Source organism: Parasteatoda tepidariorum, chromosome 2 (assembly GCF_043381705.1).
Source record: "Parasteatoda tepidariorum isolate YZ-2023 chromosome 2, CAS_Ptep_4.0, whole genome shotgun sequence".
In the NCBI taxonomy this organism is placed as follows: domain Eukaryota; kingdom Metazoa; phylum Arthropoda; class Arachnida; order Araneae; family Theridiidae; genus Parasteatoda; species Parasteatoda tepidariorum.
Window position 1 is genome coordinate 48,484,974 of NC_092205.1, and position 18,890 is coordinate 48,503,863.

At 30.3% G+C, this 18,890-nt stretch overlaps 1 protein-coding gene across 4 annotated transcripts in view; it reads right to left on the bottom strand.

Moving 5' to 3' along the window:
* The window catches only part of LOC107454627 (guanine nucleotide exchange factor DBS), a 116,455-nt gene that overhangs the window by 36,531 nt on the left and 61,034 nt on the right, over positions 1 to 18,890 (bottom strand). For all 4 annotated transcript variants that reach the window (XM_016071876.4, XM_016071888.3, XM_016071882.4 and 1 more), the window contains 2 exons: positions 1,374 to 1,457; positions 1,167 to 1,284 (listed from right to left, as the gene is read on the bottom strand). In XM_016071876.4, the coding sequence (XP_015927362.1) occupies positions 1,167 to 1,284; positions 1,374 to 1,457 (202 nt within the window). The remainder of the gene's footprint in view (positions 1 to 1,166; positions 1,285 to 1,373; positions 1,458 to 18,890) is intronic.

Here is an 18,890-nt window from a genome sequence, read left to right on the forward strand (position 1 = left end):
TAAATTTTCACAAAATAGGTACCTCTCAGAAAAACCTAGACAGACCCCTGTTATATACAAGCAGATATGGAACTTTTAAAGACATTTTAATAATTTAAAATTTTAGATTAATGAGCAAGAAGTCTGTAAAATGCCCAATTTTGAAATTGCTACGCAAATTGTGAAATGAGAATAGCAAAATGAGGAACTGTAAGGCGTGATTTGCAAATGGTGTATTAAATGAGAATGGCGATGTGCGATTCACAAATCCAGCGATGATTCGTAATTTGATCCAGTGAATAAGAATCGTTAATTGGCCAGAGACTAATCACAATGCGTGATTTGTAATTAAATCGTGATATGTGATATAAAAATTGCCTCAATACAAATTATGATGCAATTTTTTTAAACTCGCGATAAAACGAATATCTATGTTTGGTTCGTGTATATAAAAATTGCAAAGGGTGAATCGCGTTAAGAAGAATCCCGACAATAGGTGACTAAATATCCTGAATCTACTTTGGCGCCAAAATATTGTCTGCAAAAATTGCGAAATGTGATTCTTTAAATCAGTATGGACACAAACACAAAGAAAAAAAAAAATTCTCAGTCTTTCCTACATTGACTAAACTGAATTTCCCCAAAATTCGTAATCAGTGGAATAAATTTATTATTAATTTTACAGTTATGCTTTATTTTTATACATAAAATATTTGAAAAAAAAAACATTTATAATTGCAATTACAGTTAAAAAATAAACATTAAAAAAAAAACTACAAGACATTTTAAAAAAAAAAAAATATTGGACATAATGGTGCTTCAAATTAACAAATTCAAATTATATAATTCATTACCCCAGACTTGAGGGGTAAGTTGAATTCTCCAACTTTTCCCTGTTTTGTGATTACCCAGTTAAATAGCGGCTAACAAATCAAGAGGCGTTAACGCGGAATTACCATAAAGACGAATTTCCGTTGAATCAAATTTTCGAAATTCTGCTAATTAGCAAAATAATCATAACAATCAGATTCACAGTAATACCAAACAGTACAAAGAATTATTTTTTAAAAAAATGCATTGTTTTAGTAATACGCTTTTTCTGAGTAATTTATGAGTTAATTTAACTTTTAATACAAAGTTTCTGAAAAATAAAAAATTGCAAAAAAAGACAACTAAAATCAACTCACCATGGCACACCAGTTAAAAATAGCATCAATTTCTTGTATTCATCATCAGAGAGATTTAAAAATTCCACAGATGAATCAGGAAAAGTAATAATTGGAAAACCTTCCAAAGATTTTCCTCCTAAAAGAAAATTATTTCAGTCAGCTAAAATGATCTGAAAATTTATTCATGAAAACAATTGAATCTTATATTTCGTTTAAAATGTTTACCTGTTATGATGGCATATCTGTTTTGTAATAAATAAGCAACATCTTGCACACATAAAGAACAATCGTTTTCTTCCATTGTTTCATCTAAAACAGAAATTTAAATCTTAAAAAATTCTGAACATTTCGCTTAAGTATCATGCAGAAATTATAGCAAAGGAATAGAACAATGTTATAAACTAAATCGGACACAAAAAGACCTTTAGGATGCTTCGATGGAACTCTTATGATAGAAGTTTATAGTAATTTGAAATCCAGTAATATTTTAATTGCATCTTGATGAATCCTGGGGGCCCACTTATGGTACATTGAATTTATGAACCATAATTGGGCCTCTTACAGAATAGAAGAATTACAACGATAGAATAGAGAATTAAAGCGACTAATTTAATTGTGTTAATTCTTTATTAGGCTACGATTTTTTCTTTCTCTTCAAAAAAAAAAAAAAAAAAATTATTCCTTTTCACTGCCCGAAAATTGAACTTAACACTTTTTGTTCAGATGTTGACACAAGGCAATGAGTGAGCCTATATGCAAATGAAATTATAATTATGACAACTATTTTGTGAATAATGAATATGTTTCAAAAAAAATATATGTGAGATAAAAAAAAGTTTCAGTTTTTCGGATGTGCTTAATTACATTTCCACTAAAAAAAAAATATTAAAATACATGAAACACTTCAACTAAAATGCATAATCTATAAACATAAAAATAATGTTCGTATATATCCTTGTGTAGAACCAGGGTTCCTTCGCAGAGTGTGATCAAAAGGTACCAACTTGTCCGAGAAATAAATGCAGGTGTGCAATGCACGACATTGCCAACATTACGTATTTGGTTTCAAAATTGGGGATCCTTGACCTCTATGACCCCCTTTGACCAACAACAGTTTGTTTTGGGAGTGCTTTAACTACATTAAGTGTTTATACAAAATATGCATACACTGCAGTGGCATGCAGAGAGGGAAGAAAGGGATTATGATCCTAGGCACCTAGCCAAAAGGGTATCCTTTCGACTATTAAAAATTTAAATGTATTACAATTTTTAACATGAAATTAAAATTTCTTCACAGGTAAAAGTTTAGCTCGAACAAATTTTTTTATGAAGAACAAAAGTGTATGATTTTTATATAGGATAAATATAATAATAAAGTTTAAGATCATTTATAATTTAAATATTCTTTGCATTTAAAAAGAAAAAAAATTAAGATTATTTTCTAAGATTTTTTTTCTCCTTTTTTACCTTAATAATTTGCATAAAAAGCCTGACATAAAAAGAAATTTAAAATAATAGATTTAAATTTTTGTTTCCTATACTTTTTTTTTATTTTTTGGAAATTAAATTTGCTTTTTCCCCATACAATGATTACAATCCTGCCGACCGGTCTGTGTAGGGATCAGAGAACTGGCCTTGCACCCCAAAGGTTCTGGGTTCGAATCCCGGGCAAGGCATGGACGTTCTTTCCTTCTCTGTACTATCTGCCTTTACTGTGGGAGCAAGGTTGGCCCATCTAATATGGTGCCCCTGAAAGAGTGACTAACAAATATGTCCTTCGGATGCCTGTATGACGAAGTTCATACTCCAAGTGGGCATTGAAAAAAAAAATTATTCTCTTTTCAGGGGCATCTATCATGGAGGATGACATTGACTGAATATCTATATCAAAAATACAGCATATAAAAATTTTACCCACGAATCATCCCTGAATAAAACTCATTAGCTTACAACAAAATTCGATAATCAGCTAAAACTTAAAAAAGAGAGAGAAAAAAAAAGTCGATAATAATATGTGCATAATTTCGATAAGAAACTTTCACAGATAGTCGGTAGAGCTTATTATCATTGACCTTGAGTAATTAAGAATATCAGAGTGCCAAGATTTAAGAAAGAAACAGAAAATATACAAAAGTCTCTCTCTTTTTTTTTTTTTTCGTCTTACACTTACCTGATAAAGATCTAATTTGTTCTTCCTTCTTTTCAAAAAAGGAGAACGATAAATAGCTATGTTTTATTCATTTGGCACGCTCAAAGCACGAAACAATGCTCGCCAAACGTATATGGAAAATAGTATTAAATTTCACATTATTACAGATTATTATTATGTATTTTAAGTGAAAATTTCCTACTACACATAAGCGAAAAAAAATAAAAGAGTTAAGGTGTATTTTTTTTTATTTACCCACACAAATGTAACAAAAAGTTCTAAATTCATTTATTTATACATACTAAAAAAAATTGTTTCTTCTTCCATTTCATCCCGCCGAAGCAGATGTTATATTTCTTTTTTTATATGTTTCATTAAGAAAATAAGGTACATCAAAAATCCCGGAAATTCTACCTCCTCACAATTTTTAAATAGAGAAATAACAATTAAGGTAAGCAGAAATTGTTTAATTTTACCAGCACTTTAAAATCTTAACTACATGATTTGTTTACATCGTTTTCATGGTAGTGAAAATCGTTTTAAATCGAATTTATTTAATTCGAAATAAAAAGGTAAAGCATCAAATTTACTACTAAATTAAAAATTCAAAAAAAAAATTTCTATGAAAACGGATGAAGTTTGCGTTCATAGTATATAAAGAAAAGCTCTAATAAGTTTATTAACTAGAAAGGTAAGAGGATGACAAAGCTAGGATGTGGATGATAAATGCATTTTTTTCTTTCTTTTTGCTGTTGCATTTTACGTTTTTTCTTTCATTGGACATTTTTTATGGTTTTTTAAGTAATTTTTTCACTTATCAGATTTTTTCCATCTCTAATCCTTTTTTATATTGAATGATATTTTCCATTTTCGAAGCATTTCGCTAGTAGATTAAATATTTCATTATTAATTAGTGTAAATTTTGCCTTCAATTTAACTATTTAAAATATTCTTTAATATAAATGTGGATGTTAAACAAAATTTTTCAAGACTTAAGAATCTGATTTCGGCAATTTTTCTTAAAATGTTATCATTTAAATTAAGGACATTATGTAATTTCTTTTAGAGGTACGACTTGCATTTTTCAAATCATCAACATCCTAGTTTTGAGTGCTGATATACTAGAACTAATCATTCATAATATTCTAGACCAATGATATATTTTTACTAATCTTGTGTTACAAGGCTTCCAGTACTTTTAAGTACGTAATATAGTTCCAGTGCGTAATATGTAATGTAATTCCTAACTGAAAAAAAAAGGAAAAAAGATCCTACGAAGTTAAACTAAACGTTTTCAATTTATTTTTTTATTGAATTTTTTTTTTATTATAAGAAAGAAAAATTATTCATACATAGTTGCAGCCGGTGCTATATCAATATTTTCAATCTTAAACCTCATTGATTAATTTGATATATTGTTTATAGAAGCCTTTCAATATTCACTGTTATTGCAAGTGAAACTGATAATCCCAACAATAATAATAACCCTTAGTACCCGTAACATAAAAAAATAACTTTGTACACCTTTCAATTTATATTCTACATATGTATACATTTTATAAACGCCGTTTGAACAGCCGACCCAATTTCGGGTTTACAAATAATAATGTTCAACTTCGTAGGCCTTGTAATTTTTAACCCAACCCAGAAGAAAAGGGAACTCATGGATCAAGTATTGTTAGAAATTTTGCCTTCGAGGAGGACCTTTTGATTGAATTGCGTTACATGGAGAGGAAAAGCATGAAAACCTCCCCATGGTTAGTCTGACGGCAAGGGAACTCTAAAAACAGCTATTAAAAGATACTACTCTAGGTGGTAATCTAGGTGGTCTAACCCATGACCCGTCTTCTGCTGAGAATATTTTACGTCAGCACTGTGATCGGTGCGAGCTGCGTGCGGAATTTGTATCGATCGCTGGGATTCGAGCCTGGTTCATCTCAATGGGAGGCAAACGTTCTATCCCCTGAGTCACTACGGCTCTATATGTATACATTTTATAACATTTCTAAGTAACCTAGGGAAACTTAAAAGTTGTAAACTTTTTTGTGCCGGGGGTAGGCAAACAAATTACAGCGGCTTCACCTGAATACAAACAGACAAATAAAAAACTGCGGCAGACAAACTGGTTGTGGCAGAACATATCAAGAAACAATTTTTTAAACTTATGATCATGTTGTGGTTGTTCTACGTGGTAAGCACGAACTCAAATTTGTTCCAGGTAGTTTTTAAAAGAAGTGGTCAAAACCTATAAGGCGGATTTTCCGAAATTCATTAAAACATTGCTAACATGTTCCTCTATTAAGTTCCATAAAATATGATTAAAGCGCTTAAATAACAAGGGATGTAGTTTCACAACGCAAATAATGATAATATATTTAACGTAACAAAATAAAAAGCTGCTACAAACTATGACATAAAAACAAAAGATATAAGGACCGAGATACCAATATTTATTCAAGAACAAACATCGTACTAAGGAAACCAAGTTGAAGAACTATAAAACAGTAATCAGACTTATAGTTACGTATGACATTAAAACTTGAGACTCTATCAAATAAAGACGAATCTAACCTACTAATCTTTGAGTGGAAAATTTATAGATGAATTTTCTGACTAATTAAAATAAATAATACACAGGAGAATAAAAAACGATAGTCAACTGCCCAATGAATCAGATGGAAAAAAAAAAACATAATTCGACTTAATAACGGCAGAGGCACATTGAAAAATTAAATGATAATAGAAACCTCAAAAAACTTATAAATTAAGAATCATTGAACCCGATACCAAGAGGAATACCGAAAAAAGAGAGGGTTGGACGATATCACCAAAGATAGTTGAAAGACAAACATCGGAAAGTCTGGAACGATATTGTTCGACAAGCGAAGGCTCACAGCGGGCTGTGTTGCTGCATAAGTAAGTACAAGAACCAAGAAACAATCGAAAACGAAACATCGCTATTAGGGCACCGTGACTCGTGGTGACTTTAGGGGATATAGAGTTTGCTTCCCAATGAGGTGACACGGGTTCGAATCCCCGAGATGACTGGTCGAAACGAATTCTGCACCCTACTTGCACCGTCCACGCTGACGAAAAATGACGTCAAATTAGTACTGACGAAAAATTAACGTCAATGGTGACGTATCATGGGCTTAGAGTTCTCTTGCCGCCAGGTTAACCGTGGGAGGTTTTCATGGTGTTCCTCTCCATGTAATGCAAATGCTGGTTAGTTCTATCAATAAGTCCTCCATGAAGGCAAATTTCTCTCAATACTCGATCCAGGAGTTCCATTGTCTTCTGAATTGGGTTTAAAATTACAAGGCTATGGAATTGAATATTGGTAGTCGTAAACTTAAAATTGGGTCGGCTATTCAACGACCGTTATAATATTAGGGTACCGCAGATTTCGTGAGAGCATGGCACCCATTTTTAAAGACGATAATCTCTGCAAAATACAAATAAAAGAGCCTTCTTATGACGAATATTAATAGATACTTCTTATCATCGTTCATGGCAGGTTAAAGCCTTCAGAACCCGAACACCTCAACTCAGTTACCTAAAATAATTTTTTTTCTCCAAAATATTATTTTAAATTTATTATAAAAAAAAGAAGAAAGAGTGACATATAAATCCTTAGTTCGTCGCCTGAAAGTAACATTGACCTAATGACAAACAAAGTATAAAAATAATTTTCAGTAATTCTACGAGTTAGTCACTCGCGACATCTAGAGCGAATCCCTTTATAACAAACTAACACAATTTCCGTTAAAATACGTGTGAGCTTTAAGCCTTCAGAAAAATAAACGTAACGTAAAAAAGACATTAATGTCACGTCAAATAAAAACGTTAGTGATTTTTCGTGACTCAAAAATGGAAACAACTCAAAATATTTCATTCACACTTAACAGTGAGAGAAAAATCCGCCTTTTCATGGGATACAGAGCGAAAACTACACAATTCTTTTTTTATTGCACTGAGAAAAAAAAACTATTTATGATGTGAGTAAGTTTGTTATTTATGAGTCAAGAGAAAAAGCTTCTGAAAATTGATGAAAATTTATACTTCAAATCAACAATTACAATTTGGAAAAGCTGAAAGCAGACATTAAACAATCATATTATTGATTTTACATTTATTACGTACACTAAATGGAAAACTGAAAAGATATTTCATAATATTATCTTAATTTTTAATAAGGTTCATTTGAGTTGTACTCATTGCATAATGCACACTAATTGAACATGAAGTTCAGGTTTCGATTCAATAATTGTAACGACATTTGCAGGTTTAGATTCTATTGATTGTTTACAAATGCAGTACTTACAAAGGGAACATGAATTGCAAGTACAGACTCAAAAGTTGCAACGTGACTAATATAAAATTTATGAAAATTTATACTTCAAATCAACAATTACAATTTGGAAAAGCTGAAAACAGACATTAAACGATCATATTATTGATTTTACATTTATTACATACACTAAATAGAAAACTGAAAAGATATTTCTTAATATTATCTTAATTTTTAATATGGTTCATTTGAGTTGTACTCATCGCACAATACACACTAATTGAACATGATGATCAGGTTTCGATTCAACAATTGTAACGTTATTTGCAGGTTTAGATTCTATCGATTGCTTACAAATGCAGTACTTACAAAAGGAAAAGGGAACATGAATTGCAGGTACAGACTCGAAAGTTGCAGCGTGACTAATATTAAAGGTACTAACTCGAATGTGAAGTGCGAATCTGTTATTTTTATTACAACTTTGCCTATTTAACTAAAGATATTTTTAATTTAAACATTTTGTAACACTTCCAACCTTCGACGCTAATTGTGATTAGAAAAAAAAAGGATTCAAGCTAAATTGGAATAACACCAAGGAAAGTTAAACTTTATAAACAATAAAATATTCCCAGTAAACTCATTCCTAGTACCCGATTTTCTTTTCTCCTAGGAAAGATATTTTCGTGGTTTGGTATAGCAAATAAAATATAAATAGCAATATTTGATTGTATTTTAATTAATATAAATGCTATTAATATAAATATTATCTTAATTGATGATATTAATATAAATATTAAATGATGGGGAAAAAACAATAATTTGCTTTTACTAACATAAAAAAGCGTTAATTTAAAAACAGTCTATCTTTCAAAAAAAAAAAAAAAAATTTTAAAACGTGATTTTTGGTGAAATGAGTTGGTTAAAATGAAATTTTAAAAAATGGGCGTTACTCAAAAGGAAAGTAATAAAAGGCCTCCATAATCTGATTGACGACAAAGGTAATAAACAAGACCATTCCTTAAATAAACATAAAATTAGTAATAAGAATCCAAAGCGTGTGGAAATGGCAAATATCACTCGCAATAACAGAATGGATCAAAAAATCTAAAAACACACAAATGAAAGATTTTCAAAAGATAACATTCAACGTTATAAACTCGACCCCTTCAATCTCAGACTGTAATGCTAGGACGCCTCCCGAGGGCTGTGGTCAAGTTTGGGTAAGGGGGTTGAGTCTGGTGTCATATTAGGTTAATCAAAAAATCAAACAAGTCTATTTTAATTTTTTCCATCAGATAAGTATTTTTCGTGGCATCTCTATTTTGAATTACTTTCACTCCATCTTTATTTTGCAAATACAGCGTCACCTGTGAACCAAAATTCAACATATCATGTCGGGTTACTTTTTTTTTCTTCTGGAAAATTCAAATCTGCAATTGGAAAATCCAAATCTGCAATATAAAAGTATGCCAATTTGACATACAGGTTATTGTATTTTTGCTCATAGGTAACGATCAGATAAAAAAAAGAAAATACACTAGCTGGACATTTTGGAAAATCTAATAACACCAAACCCTACCCTCTCTCCTAAAATAAGCACCCCTAACACCAGGTGGTGAGATGGGCATCATTAAATGCATCTTTTGCAACTATTTCGAATGTCTATTTTTAGATTTTCGTTCCGATGCGTACTTCCAGAGAAATTTGATCGTTTTCATACATTTTGGAGACAAAAAAATTAGTAGTAAAAAATTAATAAAACAATTTCAAGGAGAGTAATTAAATCAAAACAATTAGGGGATGAAGGAACGGCATTTAAAGGCTCAATTCTCTATGCAGTTATCTCTAATTTATCCACATTATTATGATTATTTTTTTACACACACCAAGAGCTATTTTTTTTAATACTCACAAACATACCGACAATTTTCGGAATGAAGGCGCCAAGGCCATAATGTCTCTAGAGCGTCTCGCTCCTCTACTGTTGATGAGGGGGAATAGAATTATTTTTAGGAGAAGATGCGACAGTTCCTTGACATCCACGACAATCGGACATTTCTTATTAAAAAGGAGAAATGTTTTGTCATAACAATTCACATTTCTATCACAAAATAGGAAACAAGCTAATAACATTATACAGATAAGTTTCCCCAGGAATGAAAAAAAAAGAAAAATATTTTAAAATTGCTCGATAAATAAATAAATATATAAAAAGAACGGAAGAAAAATAGAGAGTAGGAATATTTTACTACTAGATTTGCACCTTCAAAGTTAATACAGTCGAACCCCGCTATAGTGAACCTGGGATATAGTGAACACTCGGATGTAGTGAACTTTTTTAGCGGTCCCGTCCGTATTCCTATTTAAATAATGTTATTTTTAACGCTTATAGTGAACAGCTTAGAACTTGGAAACTCGGTTATAGTGGACTCAAATTTGATTTCTTTAAATATCTTTTTCAGTCCTCCATCTTTAAACTTGTAGGTGTTGGGACTGAAAATGAATGCATTCCTATAAAATGTGTCATATTACTCTCCTTTATGCTTATCACTTTTAACTATACTGTAATAAATGTCAAACAGATCATTTATCTTATACTCCCCCCTCCCTGACAAGCCTCGCTTTATCTCTTTTCCCCAAGCTTGCTCTACAACTAGTTAACTTGGCCACCTGCTGAATTTTTGGAATTTTCTTATCTGTTCAAACCATATTCTTTACAAATCACCCCTTGACAATCAAGAAGGGGAACAATTTAACTCATTCTACAGCTGCTCTCTTCATATTCTTACATTATCTATTTGAGACAAGATTTTTATTTCAAAAGCAGTGAAAATGGCAAATTCTCTAAAGAGAAAAGCGTTTTCGATAGAGGACAAAGTTAAAATTGTAAAGCGTATTGATGATGGAACCAATCAATCGACACTGTGTAAGGAATTTTCCTTGTCAAAATCTACAGTTTCAAACATTTGGAAAAATCGAAGTGCAATTCTTGCGGCATACGACAAAAACATGGTTTCATCGAAAAAACTGCGTGGAGCTGAAAGAGAAAACGTAGAAGATGCTTTGTTAAGATGGTTCGAAATCTTGTTCAAAATGTAAAAATCTTGCATTCTTTGCACATTGTAGATAAGAAAATTGATGAACTCAATTTAAAATCAAATTGTGTTCAATCAAAAATCACAAATTTTTTTCATAAAAAGTGAAAATAAAACTAATATTTAGCGACGTAATTACTTTTTCCATCAATTTTTGCTTTATTATCTGTTAATTAGTTAATAATTTTTTAAATAACTTATGCAAAATTGCAAAGCCAATTTTCAATCATTCAACTGTCTTATGCAAAAAATATTCTTCAAAAAATTTGGATATAGTGAACCATCGGTTATAGTGGACACATTACTGAGTCCGCAGACGGTTCACTATAGCGGGGTTCGACTGTAATAATGAAGCTATTTAAATTGCTGTAGTTTTTTGCGGTCCTTTAAAGCAAATTAAATACTCTTTTTAATGTTTAACAATAACGGTAAACATTGTTTAAAGAACTAAAAATAAACTAAATTACAAATTTTCTTACAGCTATAGTCGAAGTGATTTGTTGAGAGTCCTGATTTTATTTTATTTTTTAATCGGCATTGAACAGCCGATCCAATTATAAGTTTACGACTATCAATGTTCAACATATAATGCAACAATGCCTTGTAATTTTGAATTCAGAAGACAAAGGAACTCCTGGATCAAGCTTTGAGACAAACTAGACTTCATAGAGATCTTTCATGGAAATAACAAGCATTTGAGTTATATGGAAAGGAAAACCACAAAAACTTCCCACAGTTAGTCTGATGACGAAGGGATTCTAACCCACTATCTGTCTACCACTGAGGATATTTCAGGTAAGTACTGGGGTCGGCGCGACCCGAGATTCGAGTCTGGGTAACCTCAGGTTCGAGTCCCAGCGTAAGATGATTGATACGAATTTTGCTCTCGGAACGCACCGAACCCAATGCTGACGTAAAATATCCTCCGTGGCATACGAATCATAGGTTAGAATCCCCTATCAGTCGGGCAAGCTGTGGGAGGTTTTCGTAGTTTTCCTATCTCCATATAACGCATATGTGGGTTAGTTCAATCGTAAAGTTTACCACGAAGGCTAGTTTGTCTCTAGGCTTGATCCAGGAGTTCTCTTGTATTCTGGGTTGGGTTCCAAATTACAAGGCTACGGAGTTGAACATTGTTGTTAAGGAAAAATGTTTGAAAAATAGTAGGCTTAACGTTAAAAAACCTACACAAAACTATATTTCCACAACGAGCATAATTTAACGAAGAATTTTTCTAACTTCTTGAAAATAATTTTACTGAAGCTGTCAGAAAATAGTGCTAAATTGGTTCGTGGAAATTTTAGAACTGCTAAGATTAGGAAGAACATAGTATAAAAAAGTAATAAAAATTGTAATTTTGCATTTTTTTTAAAGAAAAATATTAATTCCGTTCAATAACCTGATTTCGTTGTCACTTTATTGGTACTCCGTCCCACTAGGGATTGGACAGGTGAATTGTGCGAGCTCACAAGAGCAGAGTTAATAGATCCAAAAGTTAGCACAAGCGTAGCCTCAAAACTAAACATTTAGTTTTCAATTCATTTTTTTTTTATATTTATTTTACTTTATTCAACTATTTCTTATTTTATTCTTAACTTGAGTTTCTCGCATAAAATCGGTCAGAATCTCAAAAAACTTGATATTCCGTAAATTTCCAGCTTGTCTGCCAATATCTTAACCCTTTGACCCAGAATTATAATTAAACATATTCTTCATACTTTTTTCACTATTTTGTATTAATTTAAGTCAAAATAAGTGTAAAATATTACATTCAGCATTTTAATAATTTGTGGTTATGAAAGACAACATACAACACCAGTATCTTTTTTTTTTTTTGCGTTAAAAGTAAAATCTTCTGAACTCTGCACACTTCAAAACAATAATTTTTCAAATTTGCAATTATTTAGATCGAAGTGAAACAGTTATTCATCATTAAAATTTCTTTAATTTACAAAATCAATTGATAAATTTTTGAATTTGAATAAAAAAATTCCAATTACTTTTTTTAGATTTTATATTTTAGTACAAATATAATTCCAATAATCCAACAGATGTTTTAGTAACTATTAGACTCTTTATAATAAAAAAATATCCAAAATATATATTTTACTTTTAATTAGAGGGTCGGAAAATATACATATATAAAAATAAATAAAAGAAACACCGATGACCCATCTGTGTCAAATGGTTAATGATTAAACAAATGATATTTTCTTTAACCTTATTGTCATCATCTACTTTTTTCTTAAATCTATTTGAAAACAATAGCTTTTTATGTAAGTGATAACTACCATTCAATAGCAGAGAGAGATGAATAAATATTATCGACTCATTCTTTTTAAATAAATAATTGAAATTGTATCTCGTTTCAGGTGTTAAATTAATGAACAATAGTTACGAATAATTAACGACACTAAAAAAAAAAGTGGCATATTCAGCTTCATTCAGGAAGTTACCTGGAATTTAGCCAACGATGAGAGCTTTAATTTATTTTCTCTTCACGTGACAAATTCACTGACGTCAACCTGTTTCATATGTTCCGGGAATGTTTGAGAGAAAAATTGAACGACGTACTTATATTTCTGTAGGTACATGTTCTTTATATCTTGTAACGATTTCAGTAGAATAAAATATTTAAATTCTATGATTAGAAATAACACTGTGGGGGGGGGGGCAAATACTGTGTTACATTTATACAAATACTTGATCTTGCCTATTTTTTGATGTAAGGAATTCAAATCTGAAATTAGTTTTGCAATTAAAGCAGCAGATTTTTTTAAAATGTCATTTTTAGTCCATTTTTGTCGAAATGTATATACGTTTAAAAACGTTATATACAACAGGTGGTCACGCAAATGTTGCGACAGACTTCTAGGATAGTGAGAGCACATCATCGGGATTAAAATTGTATAAAAACACATGCCCGGAAATGTCATCGTATGCGGCTAAGGGCGTTTCCTTATTATGGCTTGTTCATCAGTACAGGAAAAAACCGTTTATTATAAATAAGCGACCCTAGCAGCGTATGACGACATTTCCGGACATGGATTCATACGAAATTTTAATCATGCTGATATGCACTAATTATCCTAGAAGTTTTTTGCAACATTTATGCGAATCCCTTTATTATATAACGTTTAAAAACTTGTACATTTCGACAAAAATTAAATTCAAAATGCCACTTAAAAAAAAAACTTAAGCTTGGAGAAAGAAACCTATTACAGATTTGAAATCAGCGATGTAAATTATCCTAGATACGAAGAAGAAGAAAAATCTCATGCAACAGAAAATAAAAATAATAATTTTTTCCATTTTAATCTATAAAATCCAATTTCAGATTATAATGCTATTCCTTATTATAGATATTTTCCTTCTTATAAATTCAGGCATAGTTTCTCTATAATGATGTCGTTTAAAGAAAGAAAAAAAAAATCAATTATAATAGTATTTTAGTAGAGAGAGGTCAATACAACGTGTAAGAAGATATAGCTGCCATGGCTCGTATAGAGCGTTCCTTTCTTTATCAGGCGGATCCAGGTTTGAGTTCCGACGATGCTGATTCATTCGCTACTTTCTCCAGCTCGCAACGATCACAGTGCTGACGGATAAACGATTAGAATCTCTTTACAGTCAGGCGAACTGATGGAGGCTTTCTTCTCAGTGTAAATATCTCCCATGTCTTATAGGTTGAATTTAAAATCACAAGGCAACGGAAAACATTGATACTCGCAAATTCGAAATGGTTAAGCAGCATAAAATATGTATTTGAATAATCATCAATACATTCATATCATATATTACACATGACTGACATATTGGAAACATTTATAAAATGCTAAGAGAATTTAAAAAAAAAAAAAACATTCTCGGACTTAAAATTATTATATTGAATGAAAAATTTTAGTTCTGAAAATATTTAAAGCCGTGTAGGATTCAGATGGACAGATACATGGAGAAACATACTCGTATTTAATCAAATATGCGAGAATATTTAATTAAAAACGATTATATTTAATTGACAACGAGTACATTTAATTAACGACAATATTTAATATAAGAGCATATTTAGTTAACAACGAGGATTCGTTAAAATGCGTTTCAATCAAAGCAAGATAAGTATCTAATTTAAATTATATTTCCATGCATATTTCGAGTTGTTAACATTTACACAAATTAGAGTTCAACTTAAAAAGTGAACTCATTTGAGGAAATTGGAATTCTTATCAAACTACGAAATGATTCTGATGCAAAATCACAGAAATTTCAACTTAAAGTCAATAATTTTTTTATGTATATCGATTGAACAGGATTTAATGATTTATTTTTGGAACGCTGGCTTTAATGACTTCTAAGCACGGCATGCTAAGTCAATAGTTGGATTGAAATTCACAAGTCTGGGGAAATCGTAAACATAGCTACAGTAAACGTGCTTTATTACGACGCTAAAATTCAGAATGAAATACACTTATCTTTAAAAAAATCATCGTCTAGTTTTTAAAGATAGACATTCCAATAAAAAGTAAATATTTTGTACGGATGATCTATAAACTTGCATGAAACTAATATTAAAATAAGTAGTTTAGACAACCCCCAAAAATACAGTTATATTTAATACAATGTAACAATTATAAAAATAATACAATTACAAATATTTATAAATAATATGAATAATTCTAAATAATATAAATAATTTTAAATAATATAAATAATTTTAAATAATTATAAATAATATAAATAACATAAATACTTATAAATAATGCAAACGTATATTTAAATTAAACGTATATTTAATTAAATATTTTTATAAACAAAATCGTGAATTTAGTATATGAATGAAGACATAACCCTTAGAAGATAGCTTAGTTTTAAAGTTGTAGAAAGTTTACAAGGATCAGCAATGTATTTAAGTCATTAAAATGTTGAAGTTTAGAATTCAAGAGTATTGACGCATCTCTCAATGAAAGTTTACGTTAAAAAATAAACGACATAACTTTACTGATAAAAATCAACGTGATTTGGTCTTGGAAGTTTATATACAAACAGTAAATTAGGAAAATTTTATAATAATCCTAATGCACACAATAGCTAATTTCTTTGTGTAATAAATATACTTCGAACATTTCAATGCCTCTAAAATGGTTAATAATTTTCAACAGTTGCAGCTTGCTTTATGATATAATTTAAAATGTTCATAATACATTAAAAAAAAAATACTATGTGAAGTGGTTACTAAATTTAAGTGCAATAATATATAGGTAAAAGTGATTTAAGTATTATGAAATGACTGACTAAGGATTGACTTTAGATATTAGAAAACATCTTTGAAACCTTTGATTGGTATGGTGGATGGAAAAATGTTGAGTTAATGGCGCGAGAGCTGCAATCGGCTATACTGTGCCAAAAGTAAATTGCATTACGTACTCTGATTAAATAGAGCTGTATTCTAAGCCCGATAAAAGAAAAAACGAAAAATAAGAGAGAAGATTATTGAGACACTTCGGGATACTATAACTCTAAGCACCCGTAAAAATAATTTTTTATGGATTGAAATTTTAAATTAACCCTTTCTTTAGTCATAGGAAGTAAACTTATAATCAACTTCATTAATTTTAAAATGTCAATTAAAAAAAAAAAACGAAGACTTTTGTCTAAATCAAAAGGTTAGCACCGCGTCAAAAGAAAGGACTACATTAAGAATCTATTTTCTCTTGTGCTCATTACTCATTGCTCTTCTCACGTTAAAAATGGATAATTTATCATCAAGTTAATTTGCCGTTATGAACGTAAGATTTATAAATACAGCTATTTATAAGAGAAGAAACTAATGTCCAATTCTTTATAGAAGTAATATTTTGAAAAAATTACTACCTACCTTCCCACAAAAAATAGGTTTTAAAAATCAAATTAATTTTGGGTAATAAGGAAATACTTTTTACAAATCAATCTAAATACCAAAAGTATTTTTACATAACATTACTGTAAAAAATGGTCCTATAAAGGGTTAACTAAGATCGCTAAGATAAGTCCCAACTACTTATTTAAATTTTCAATTCTTATAAAAGACATTCTAAATTAATATTTTTAAACACTATAATATAAGGTATTCCGAAAACACCATCTAAAATGCATATTTTCAAAATAAAAACATATAAGCAAAAGGGGTAGTAAACAAATTAGAAGCGAAGAAAAAAAGAAAAACTTTATAGAATTCAGAGGGATCATTCACGAGGAAGGCAAGATTAAAAATAATAAAATTTGTTTAATTGTCGAGAAGGTTAAAGGAGACCAATTTAAACACCTCGAGTATGTTTTTCCCAATTTAAATATAAATATTAATTTACAACACCATAATGTAATATTTTGAATTTTTACAAGGATTCTAAAAATGTTATGTTAAGGATGGTGATAACGACATTGCATATTAATGTACTTGCTTTTTGGGGTGAATCATACAATTTTATAAATAAAATTCATTTTTATCGGTTCATATCGTATCAACGATTAAATATGAATTTACAACGTGATATTAAAAAAAATTGAAGTTGTAAAACAATAAATATTTACTTTGAAAGAATAGAATAAAGTTTCCATAAAAAGCTGCCGGTTTCTTTTAAAAACTGTAAAAAAGAAAAACAAACAAAAGGATAAAAGGAAAAAAAAAATCAGGAAAAGTCTGTCAGACGAAATCAGTCATTTGTGTCATCAAGTTTATATGATGAGAGAAGCACGAAAAGTCATTTTTGGTGAAAAACTAAATCGGTCATATTCTAATCATATGCAGAACACGCAAGCGGAAAATTTGCCCTTCATTTTACTCTAATAGGAAGAAATTGCAAACATTTATTTAGCTTAGTAACATAAATTGTAGTGATTGTTTTATTCCTTTTTTTTTTAAAGGGATAATAATAAAATTTATATAATTGATCATGAATTAGATTAGAACATTTTTTAAAATTTTGTTCGAAATATTGTATTTGTACTTATAAAGCAATTTTATTTGCACATAAAAACAACAATCAGGGGTCTGTCCAGACATTTTGTGAAAGATCCGGTTTTCGTGAAATTGTGAAAAATTACTCACATTCTTTCAACCAGGGTCCGCTTTTATGAATTTGTGAAAATAGGTTCCGGTTATTGCAAAAAACTTTTTCAATGAGTTTTTAAATTGTAAATAGATACAAGATTACGCTCGGCACTGTAAAATTATAATTAAAAAAATTAAATTTTCAAAAATAAACAGCAATTGCTGCTTCTAAATTAGAGATGCAACATACAAATATTTGGTACTTAGCCTATACTGCTGAACGCAGAATACTCATTTCGGACGAATAATGGAAGAATCGTCTGCCGAAGACAAAACTTAATTCGTTTACATCCATCTTTCCTGTTTTTTGCCCTGGGGAGGGTTTATTCGATTAACAAAACAATAATGAAGATAAACAAATTTGTGAAGGGTCCGATTAAAAGAAAAATCATTTTGTGAAGGGTCCGTTTTTAAGTTAGAATATTTTGTGAAGGGTCCGTTTTTATGAAAAGATATTTTGTGAAGGGTCCGTTAACGGACACAAATTTCTTCTAAACAGACCCCTGATAATACACAATTATTACAAAAAATGGGACACTATCTGAAATAAGTCTTATTAATTTCTCTCTGAGGATGATAGATATTTAAACTTTACTTCTTCGTTCGATTTATCTGATGTTATAAACATTAATCATTGAATAATAGAGCCGCGGTGGCTAAGGGGATAGAGCGTTCACCTCCCAATGAGGTTCGAATATCAGCGGCGGTTGGTTGCTCATGGCTTGCATCGACCACATTGGCCTCAGTGGAACCCCTAGCCGTCAGGCTAACCATGGGAGGCTTTCCTCTCTATGTATTGCGAGTTAGTTGCCTCAAAAAATCCTCCACGAAGGATAGTTTGTTCCAATACTTAAACCAGTAATTCCCTAGTCTTCTGGGTTGGGTTCAAAATTACAAGGTTAGGGAGTTGAACAATGATCGCCGTAAATTCAAAATTGGGTGACAGCTGCAAAACCGGTTATCAAATAAAATTTATTAAATAATGAAAAACAATACTCATTTATTAAAAATAATTTTTTCCGTAGATATATCATTTGAGAAATTAGTTTTATAAAAGTCAGCAAAAATTATTTGATTCGCTTAAATAGTTCAAGAGATAGGGGGAAACGAGGAATGAGTAAAA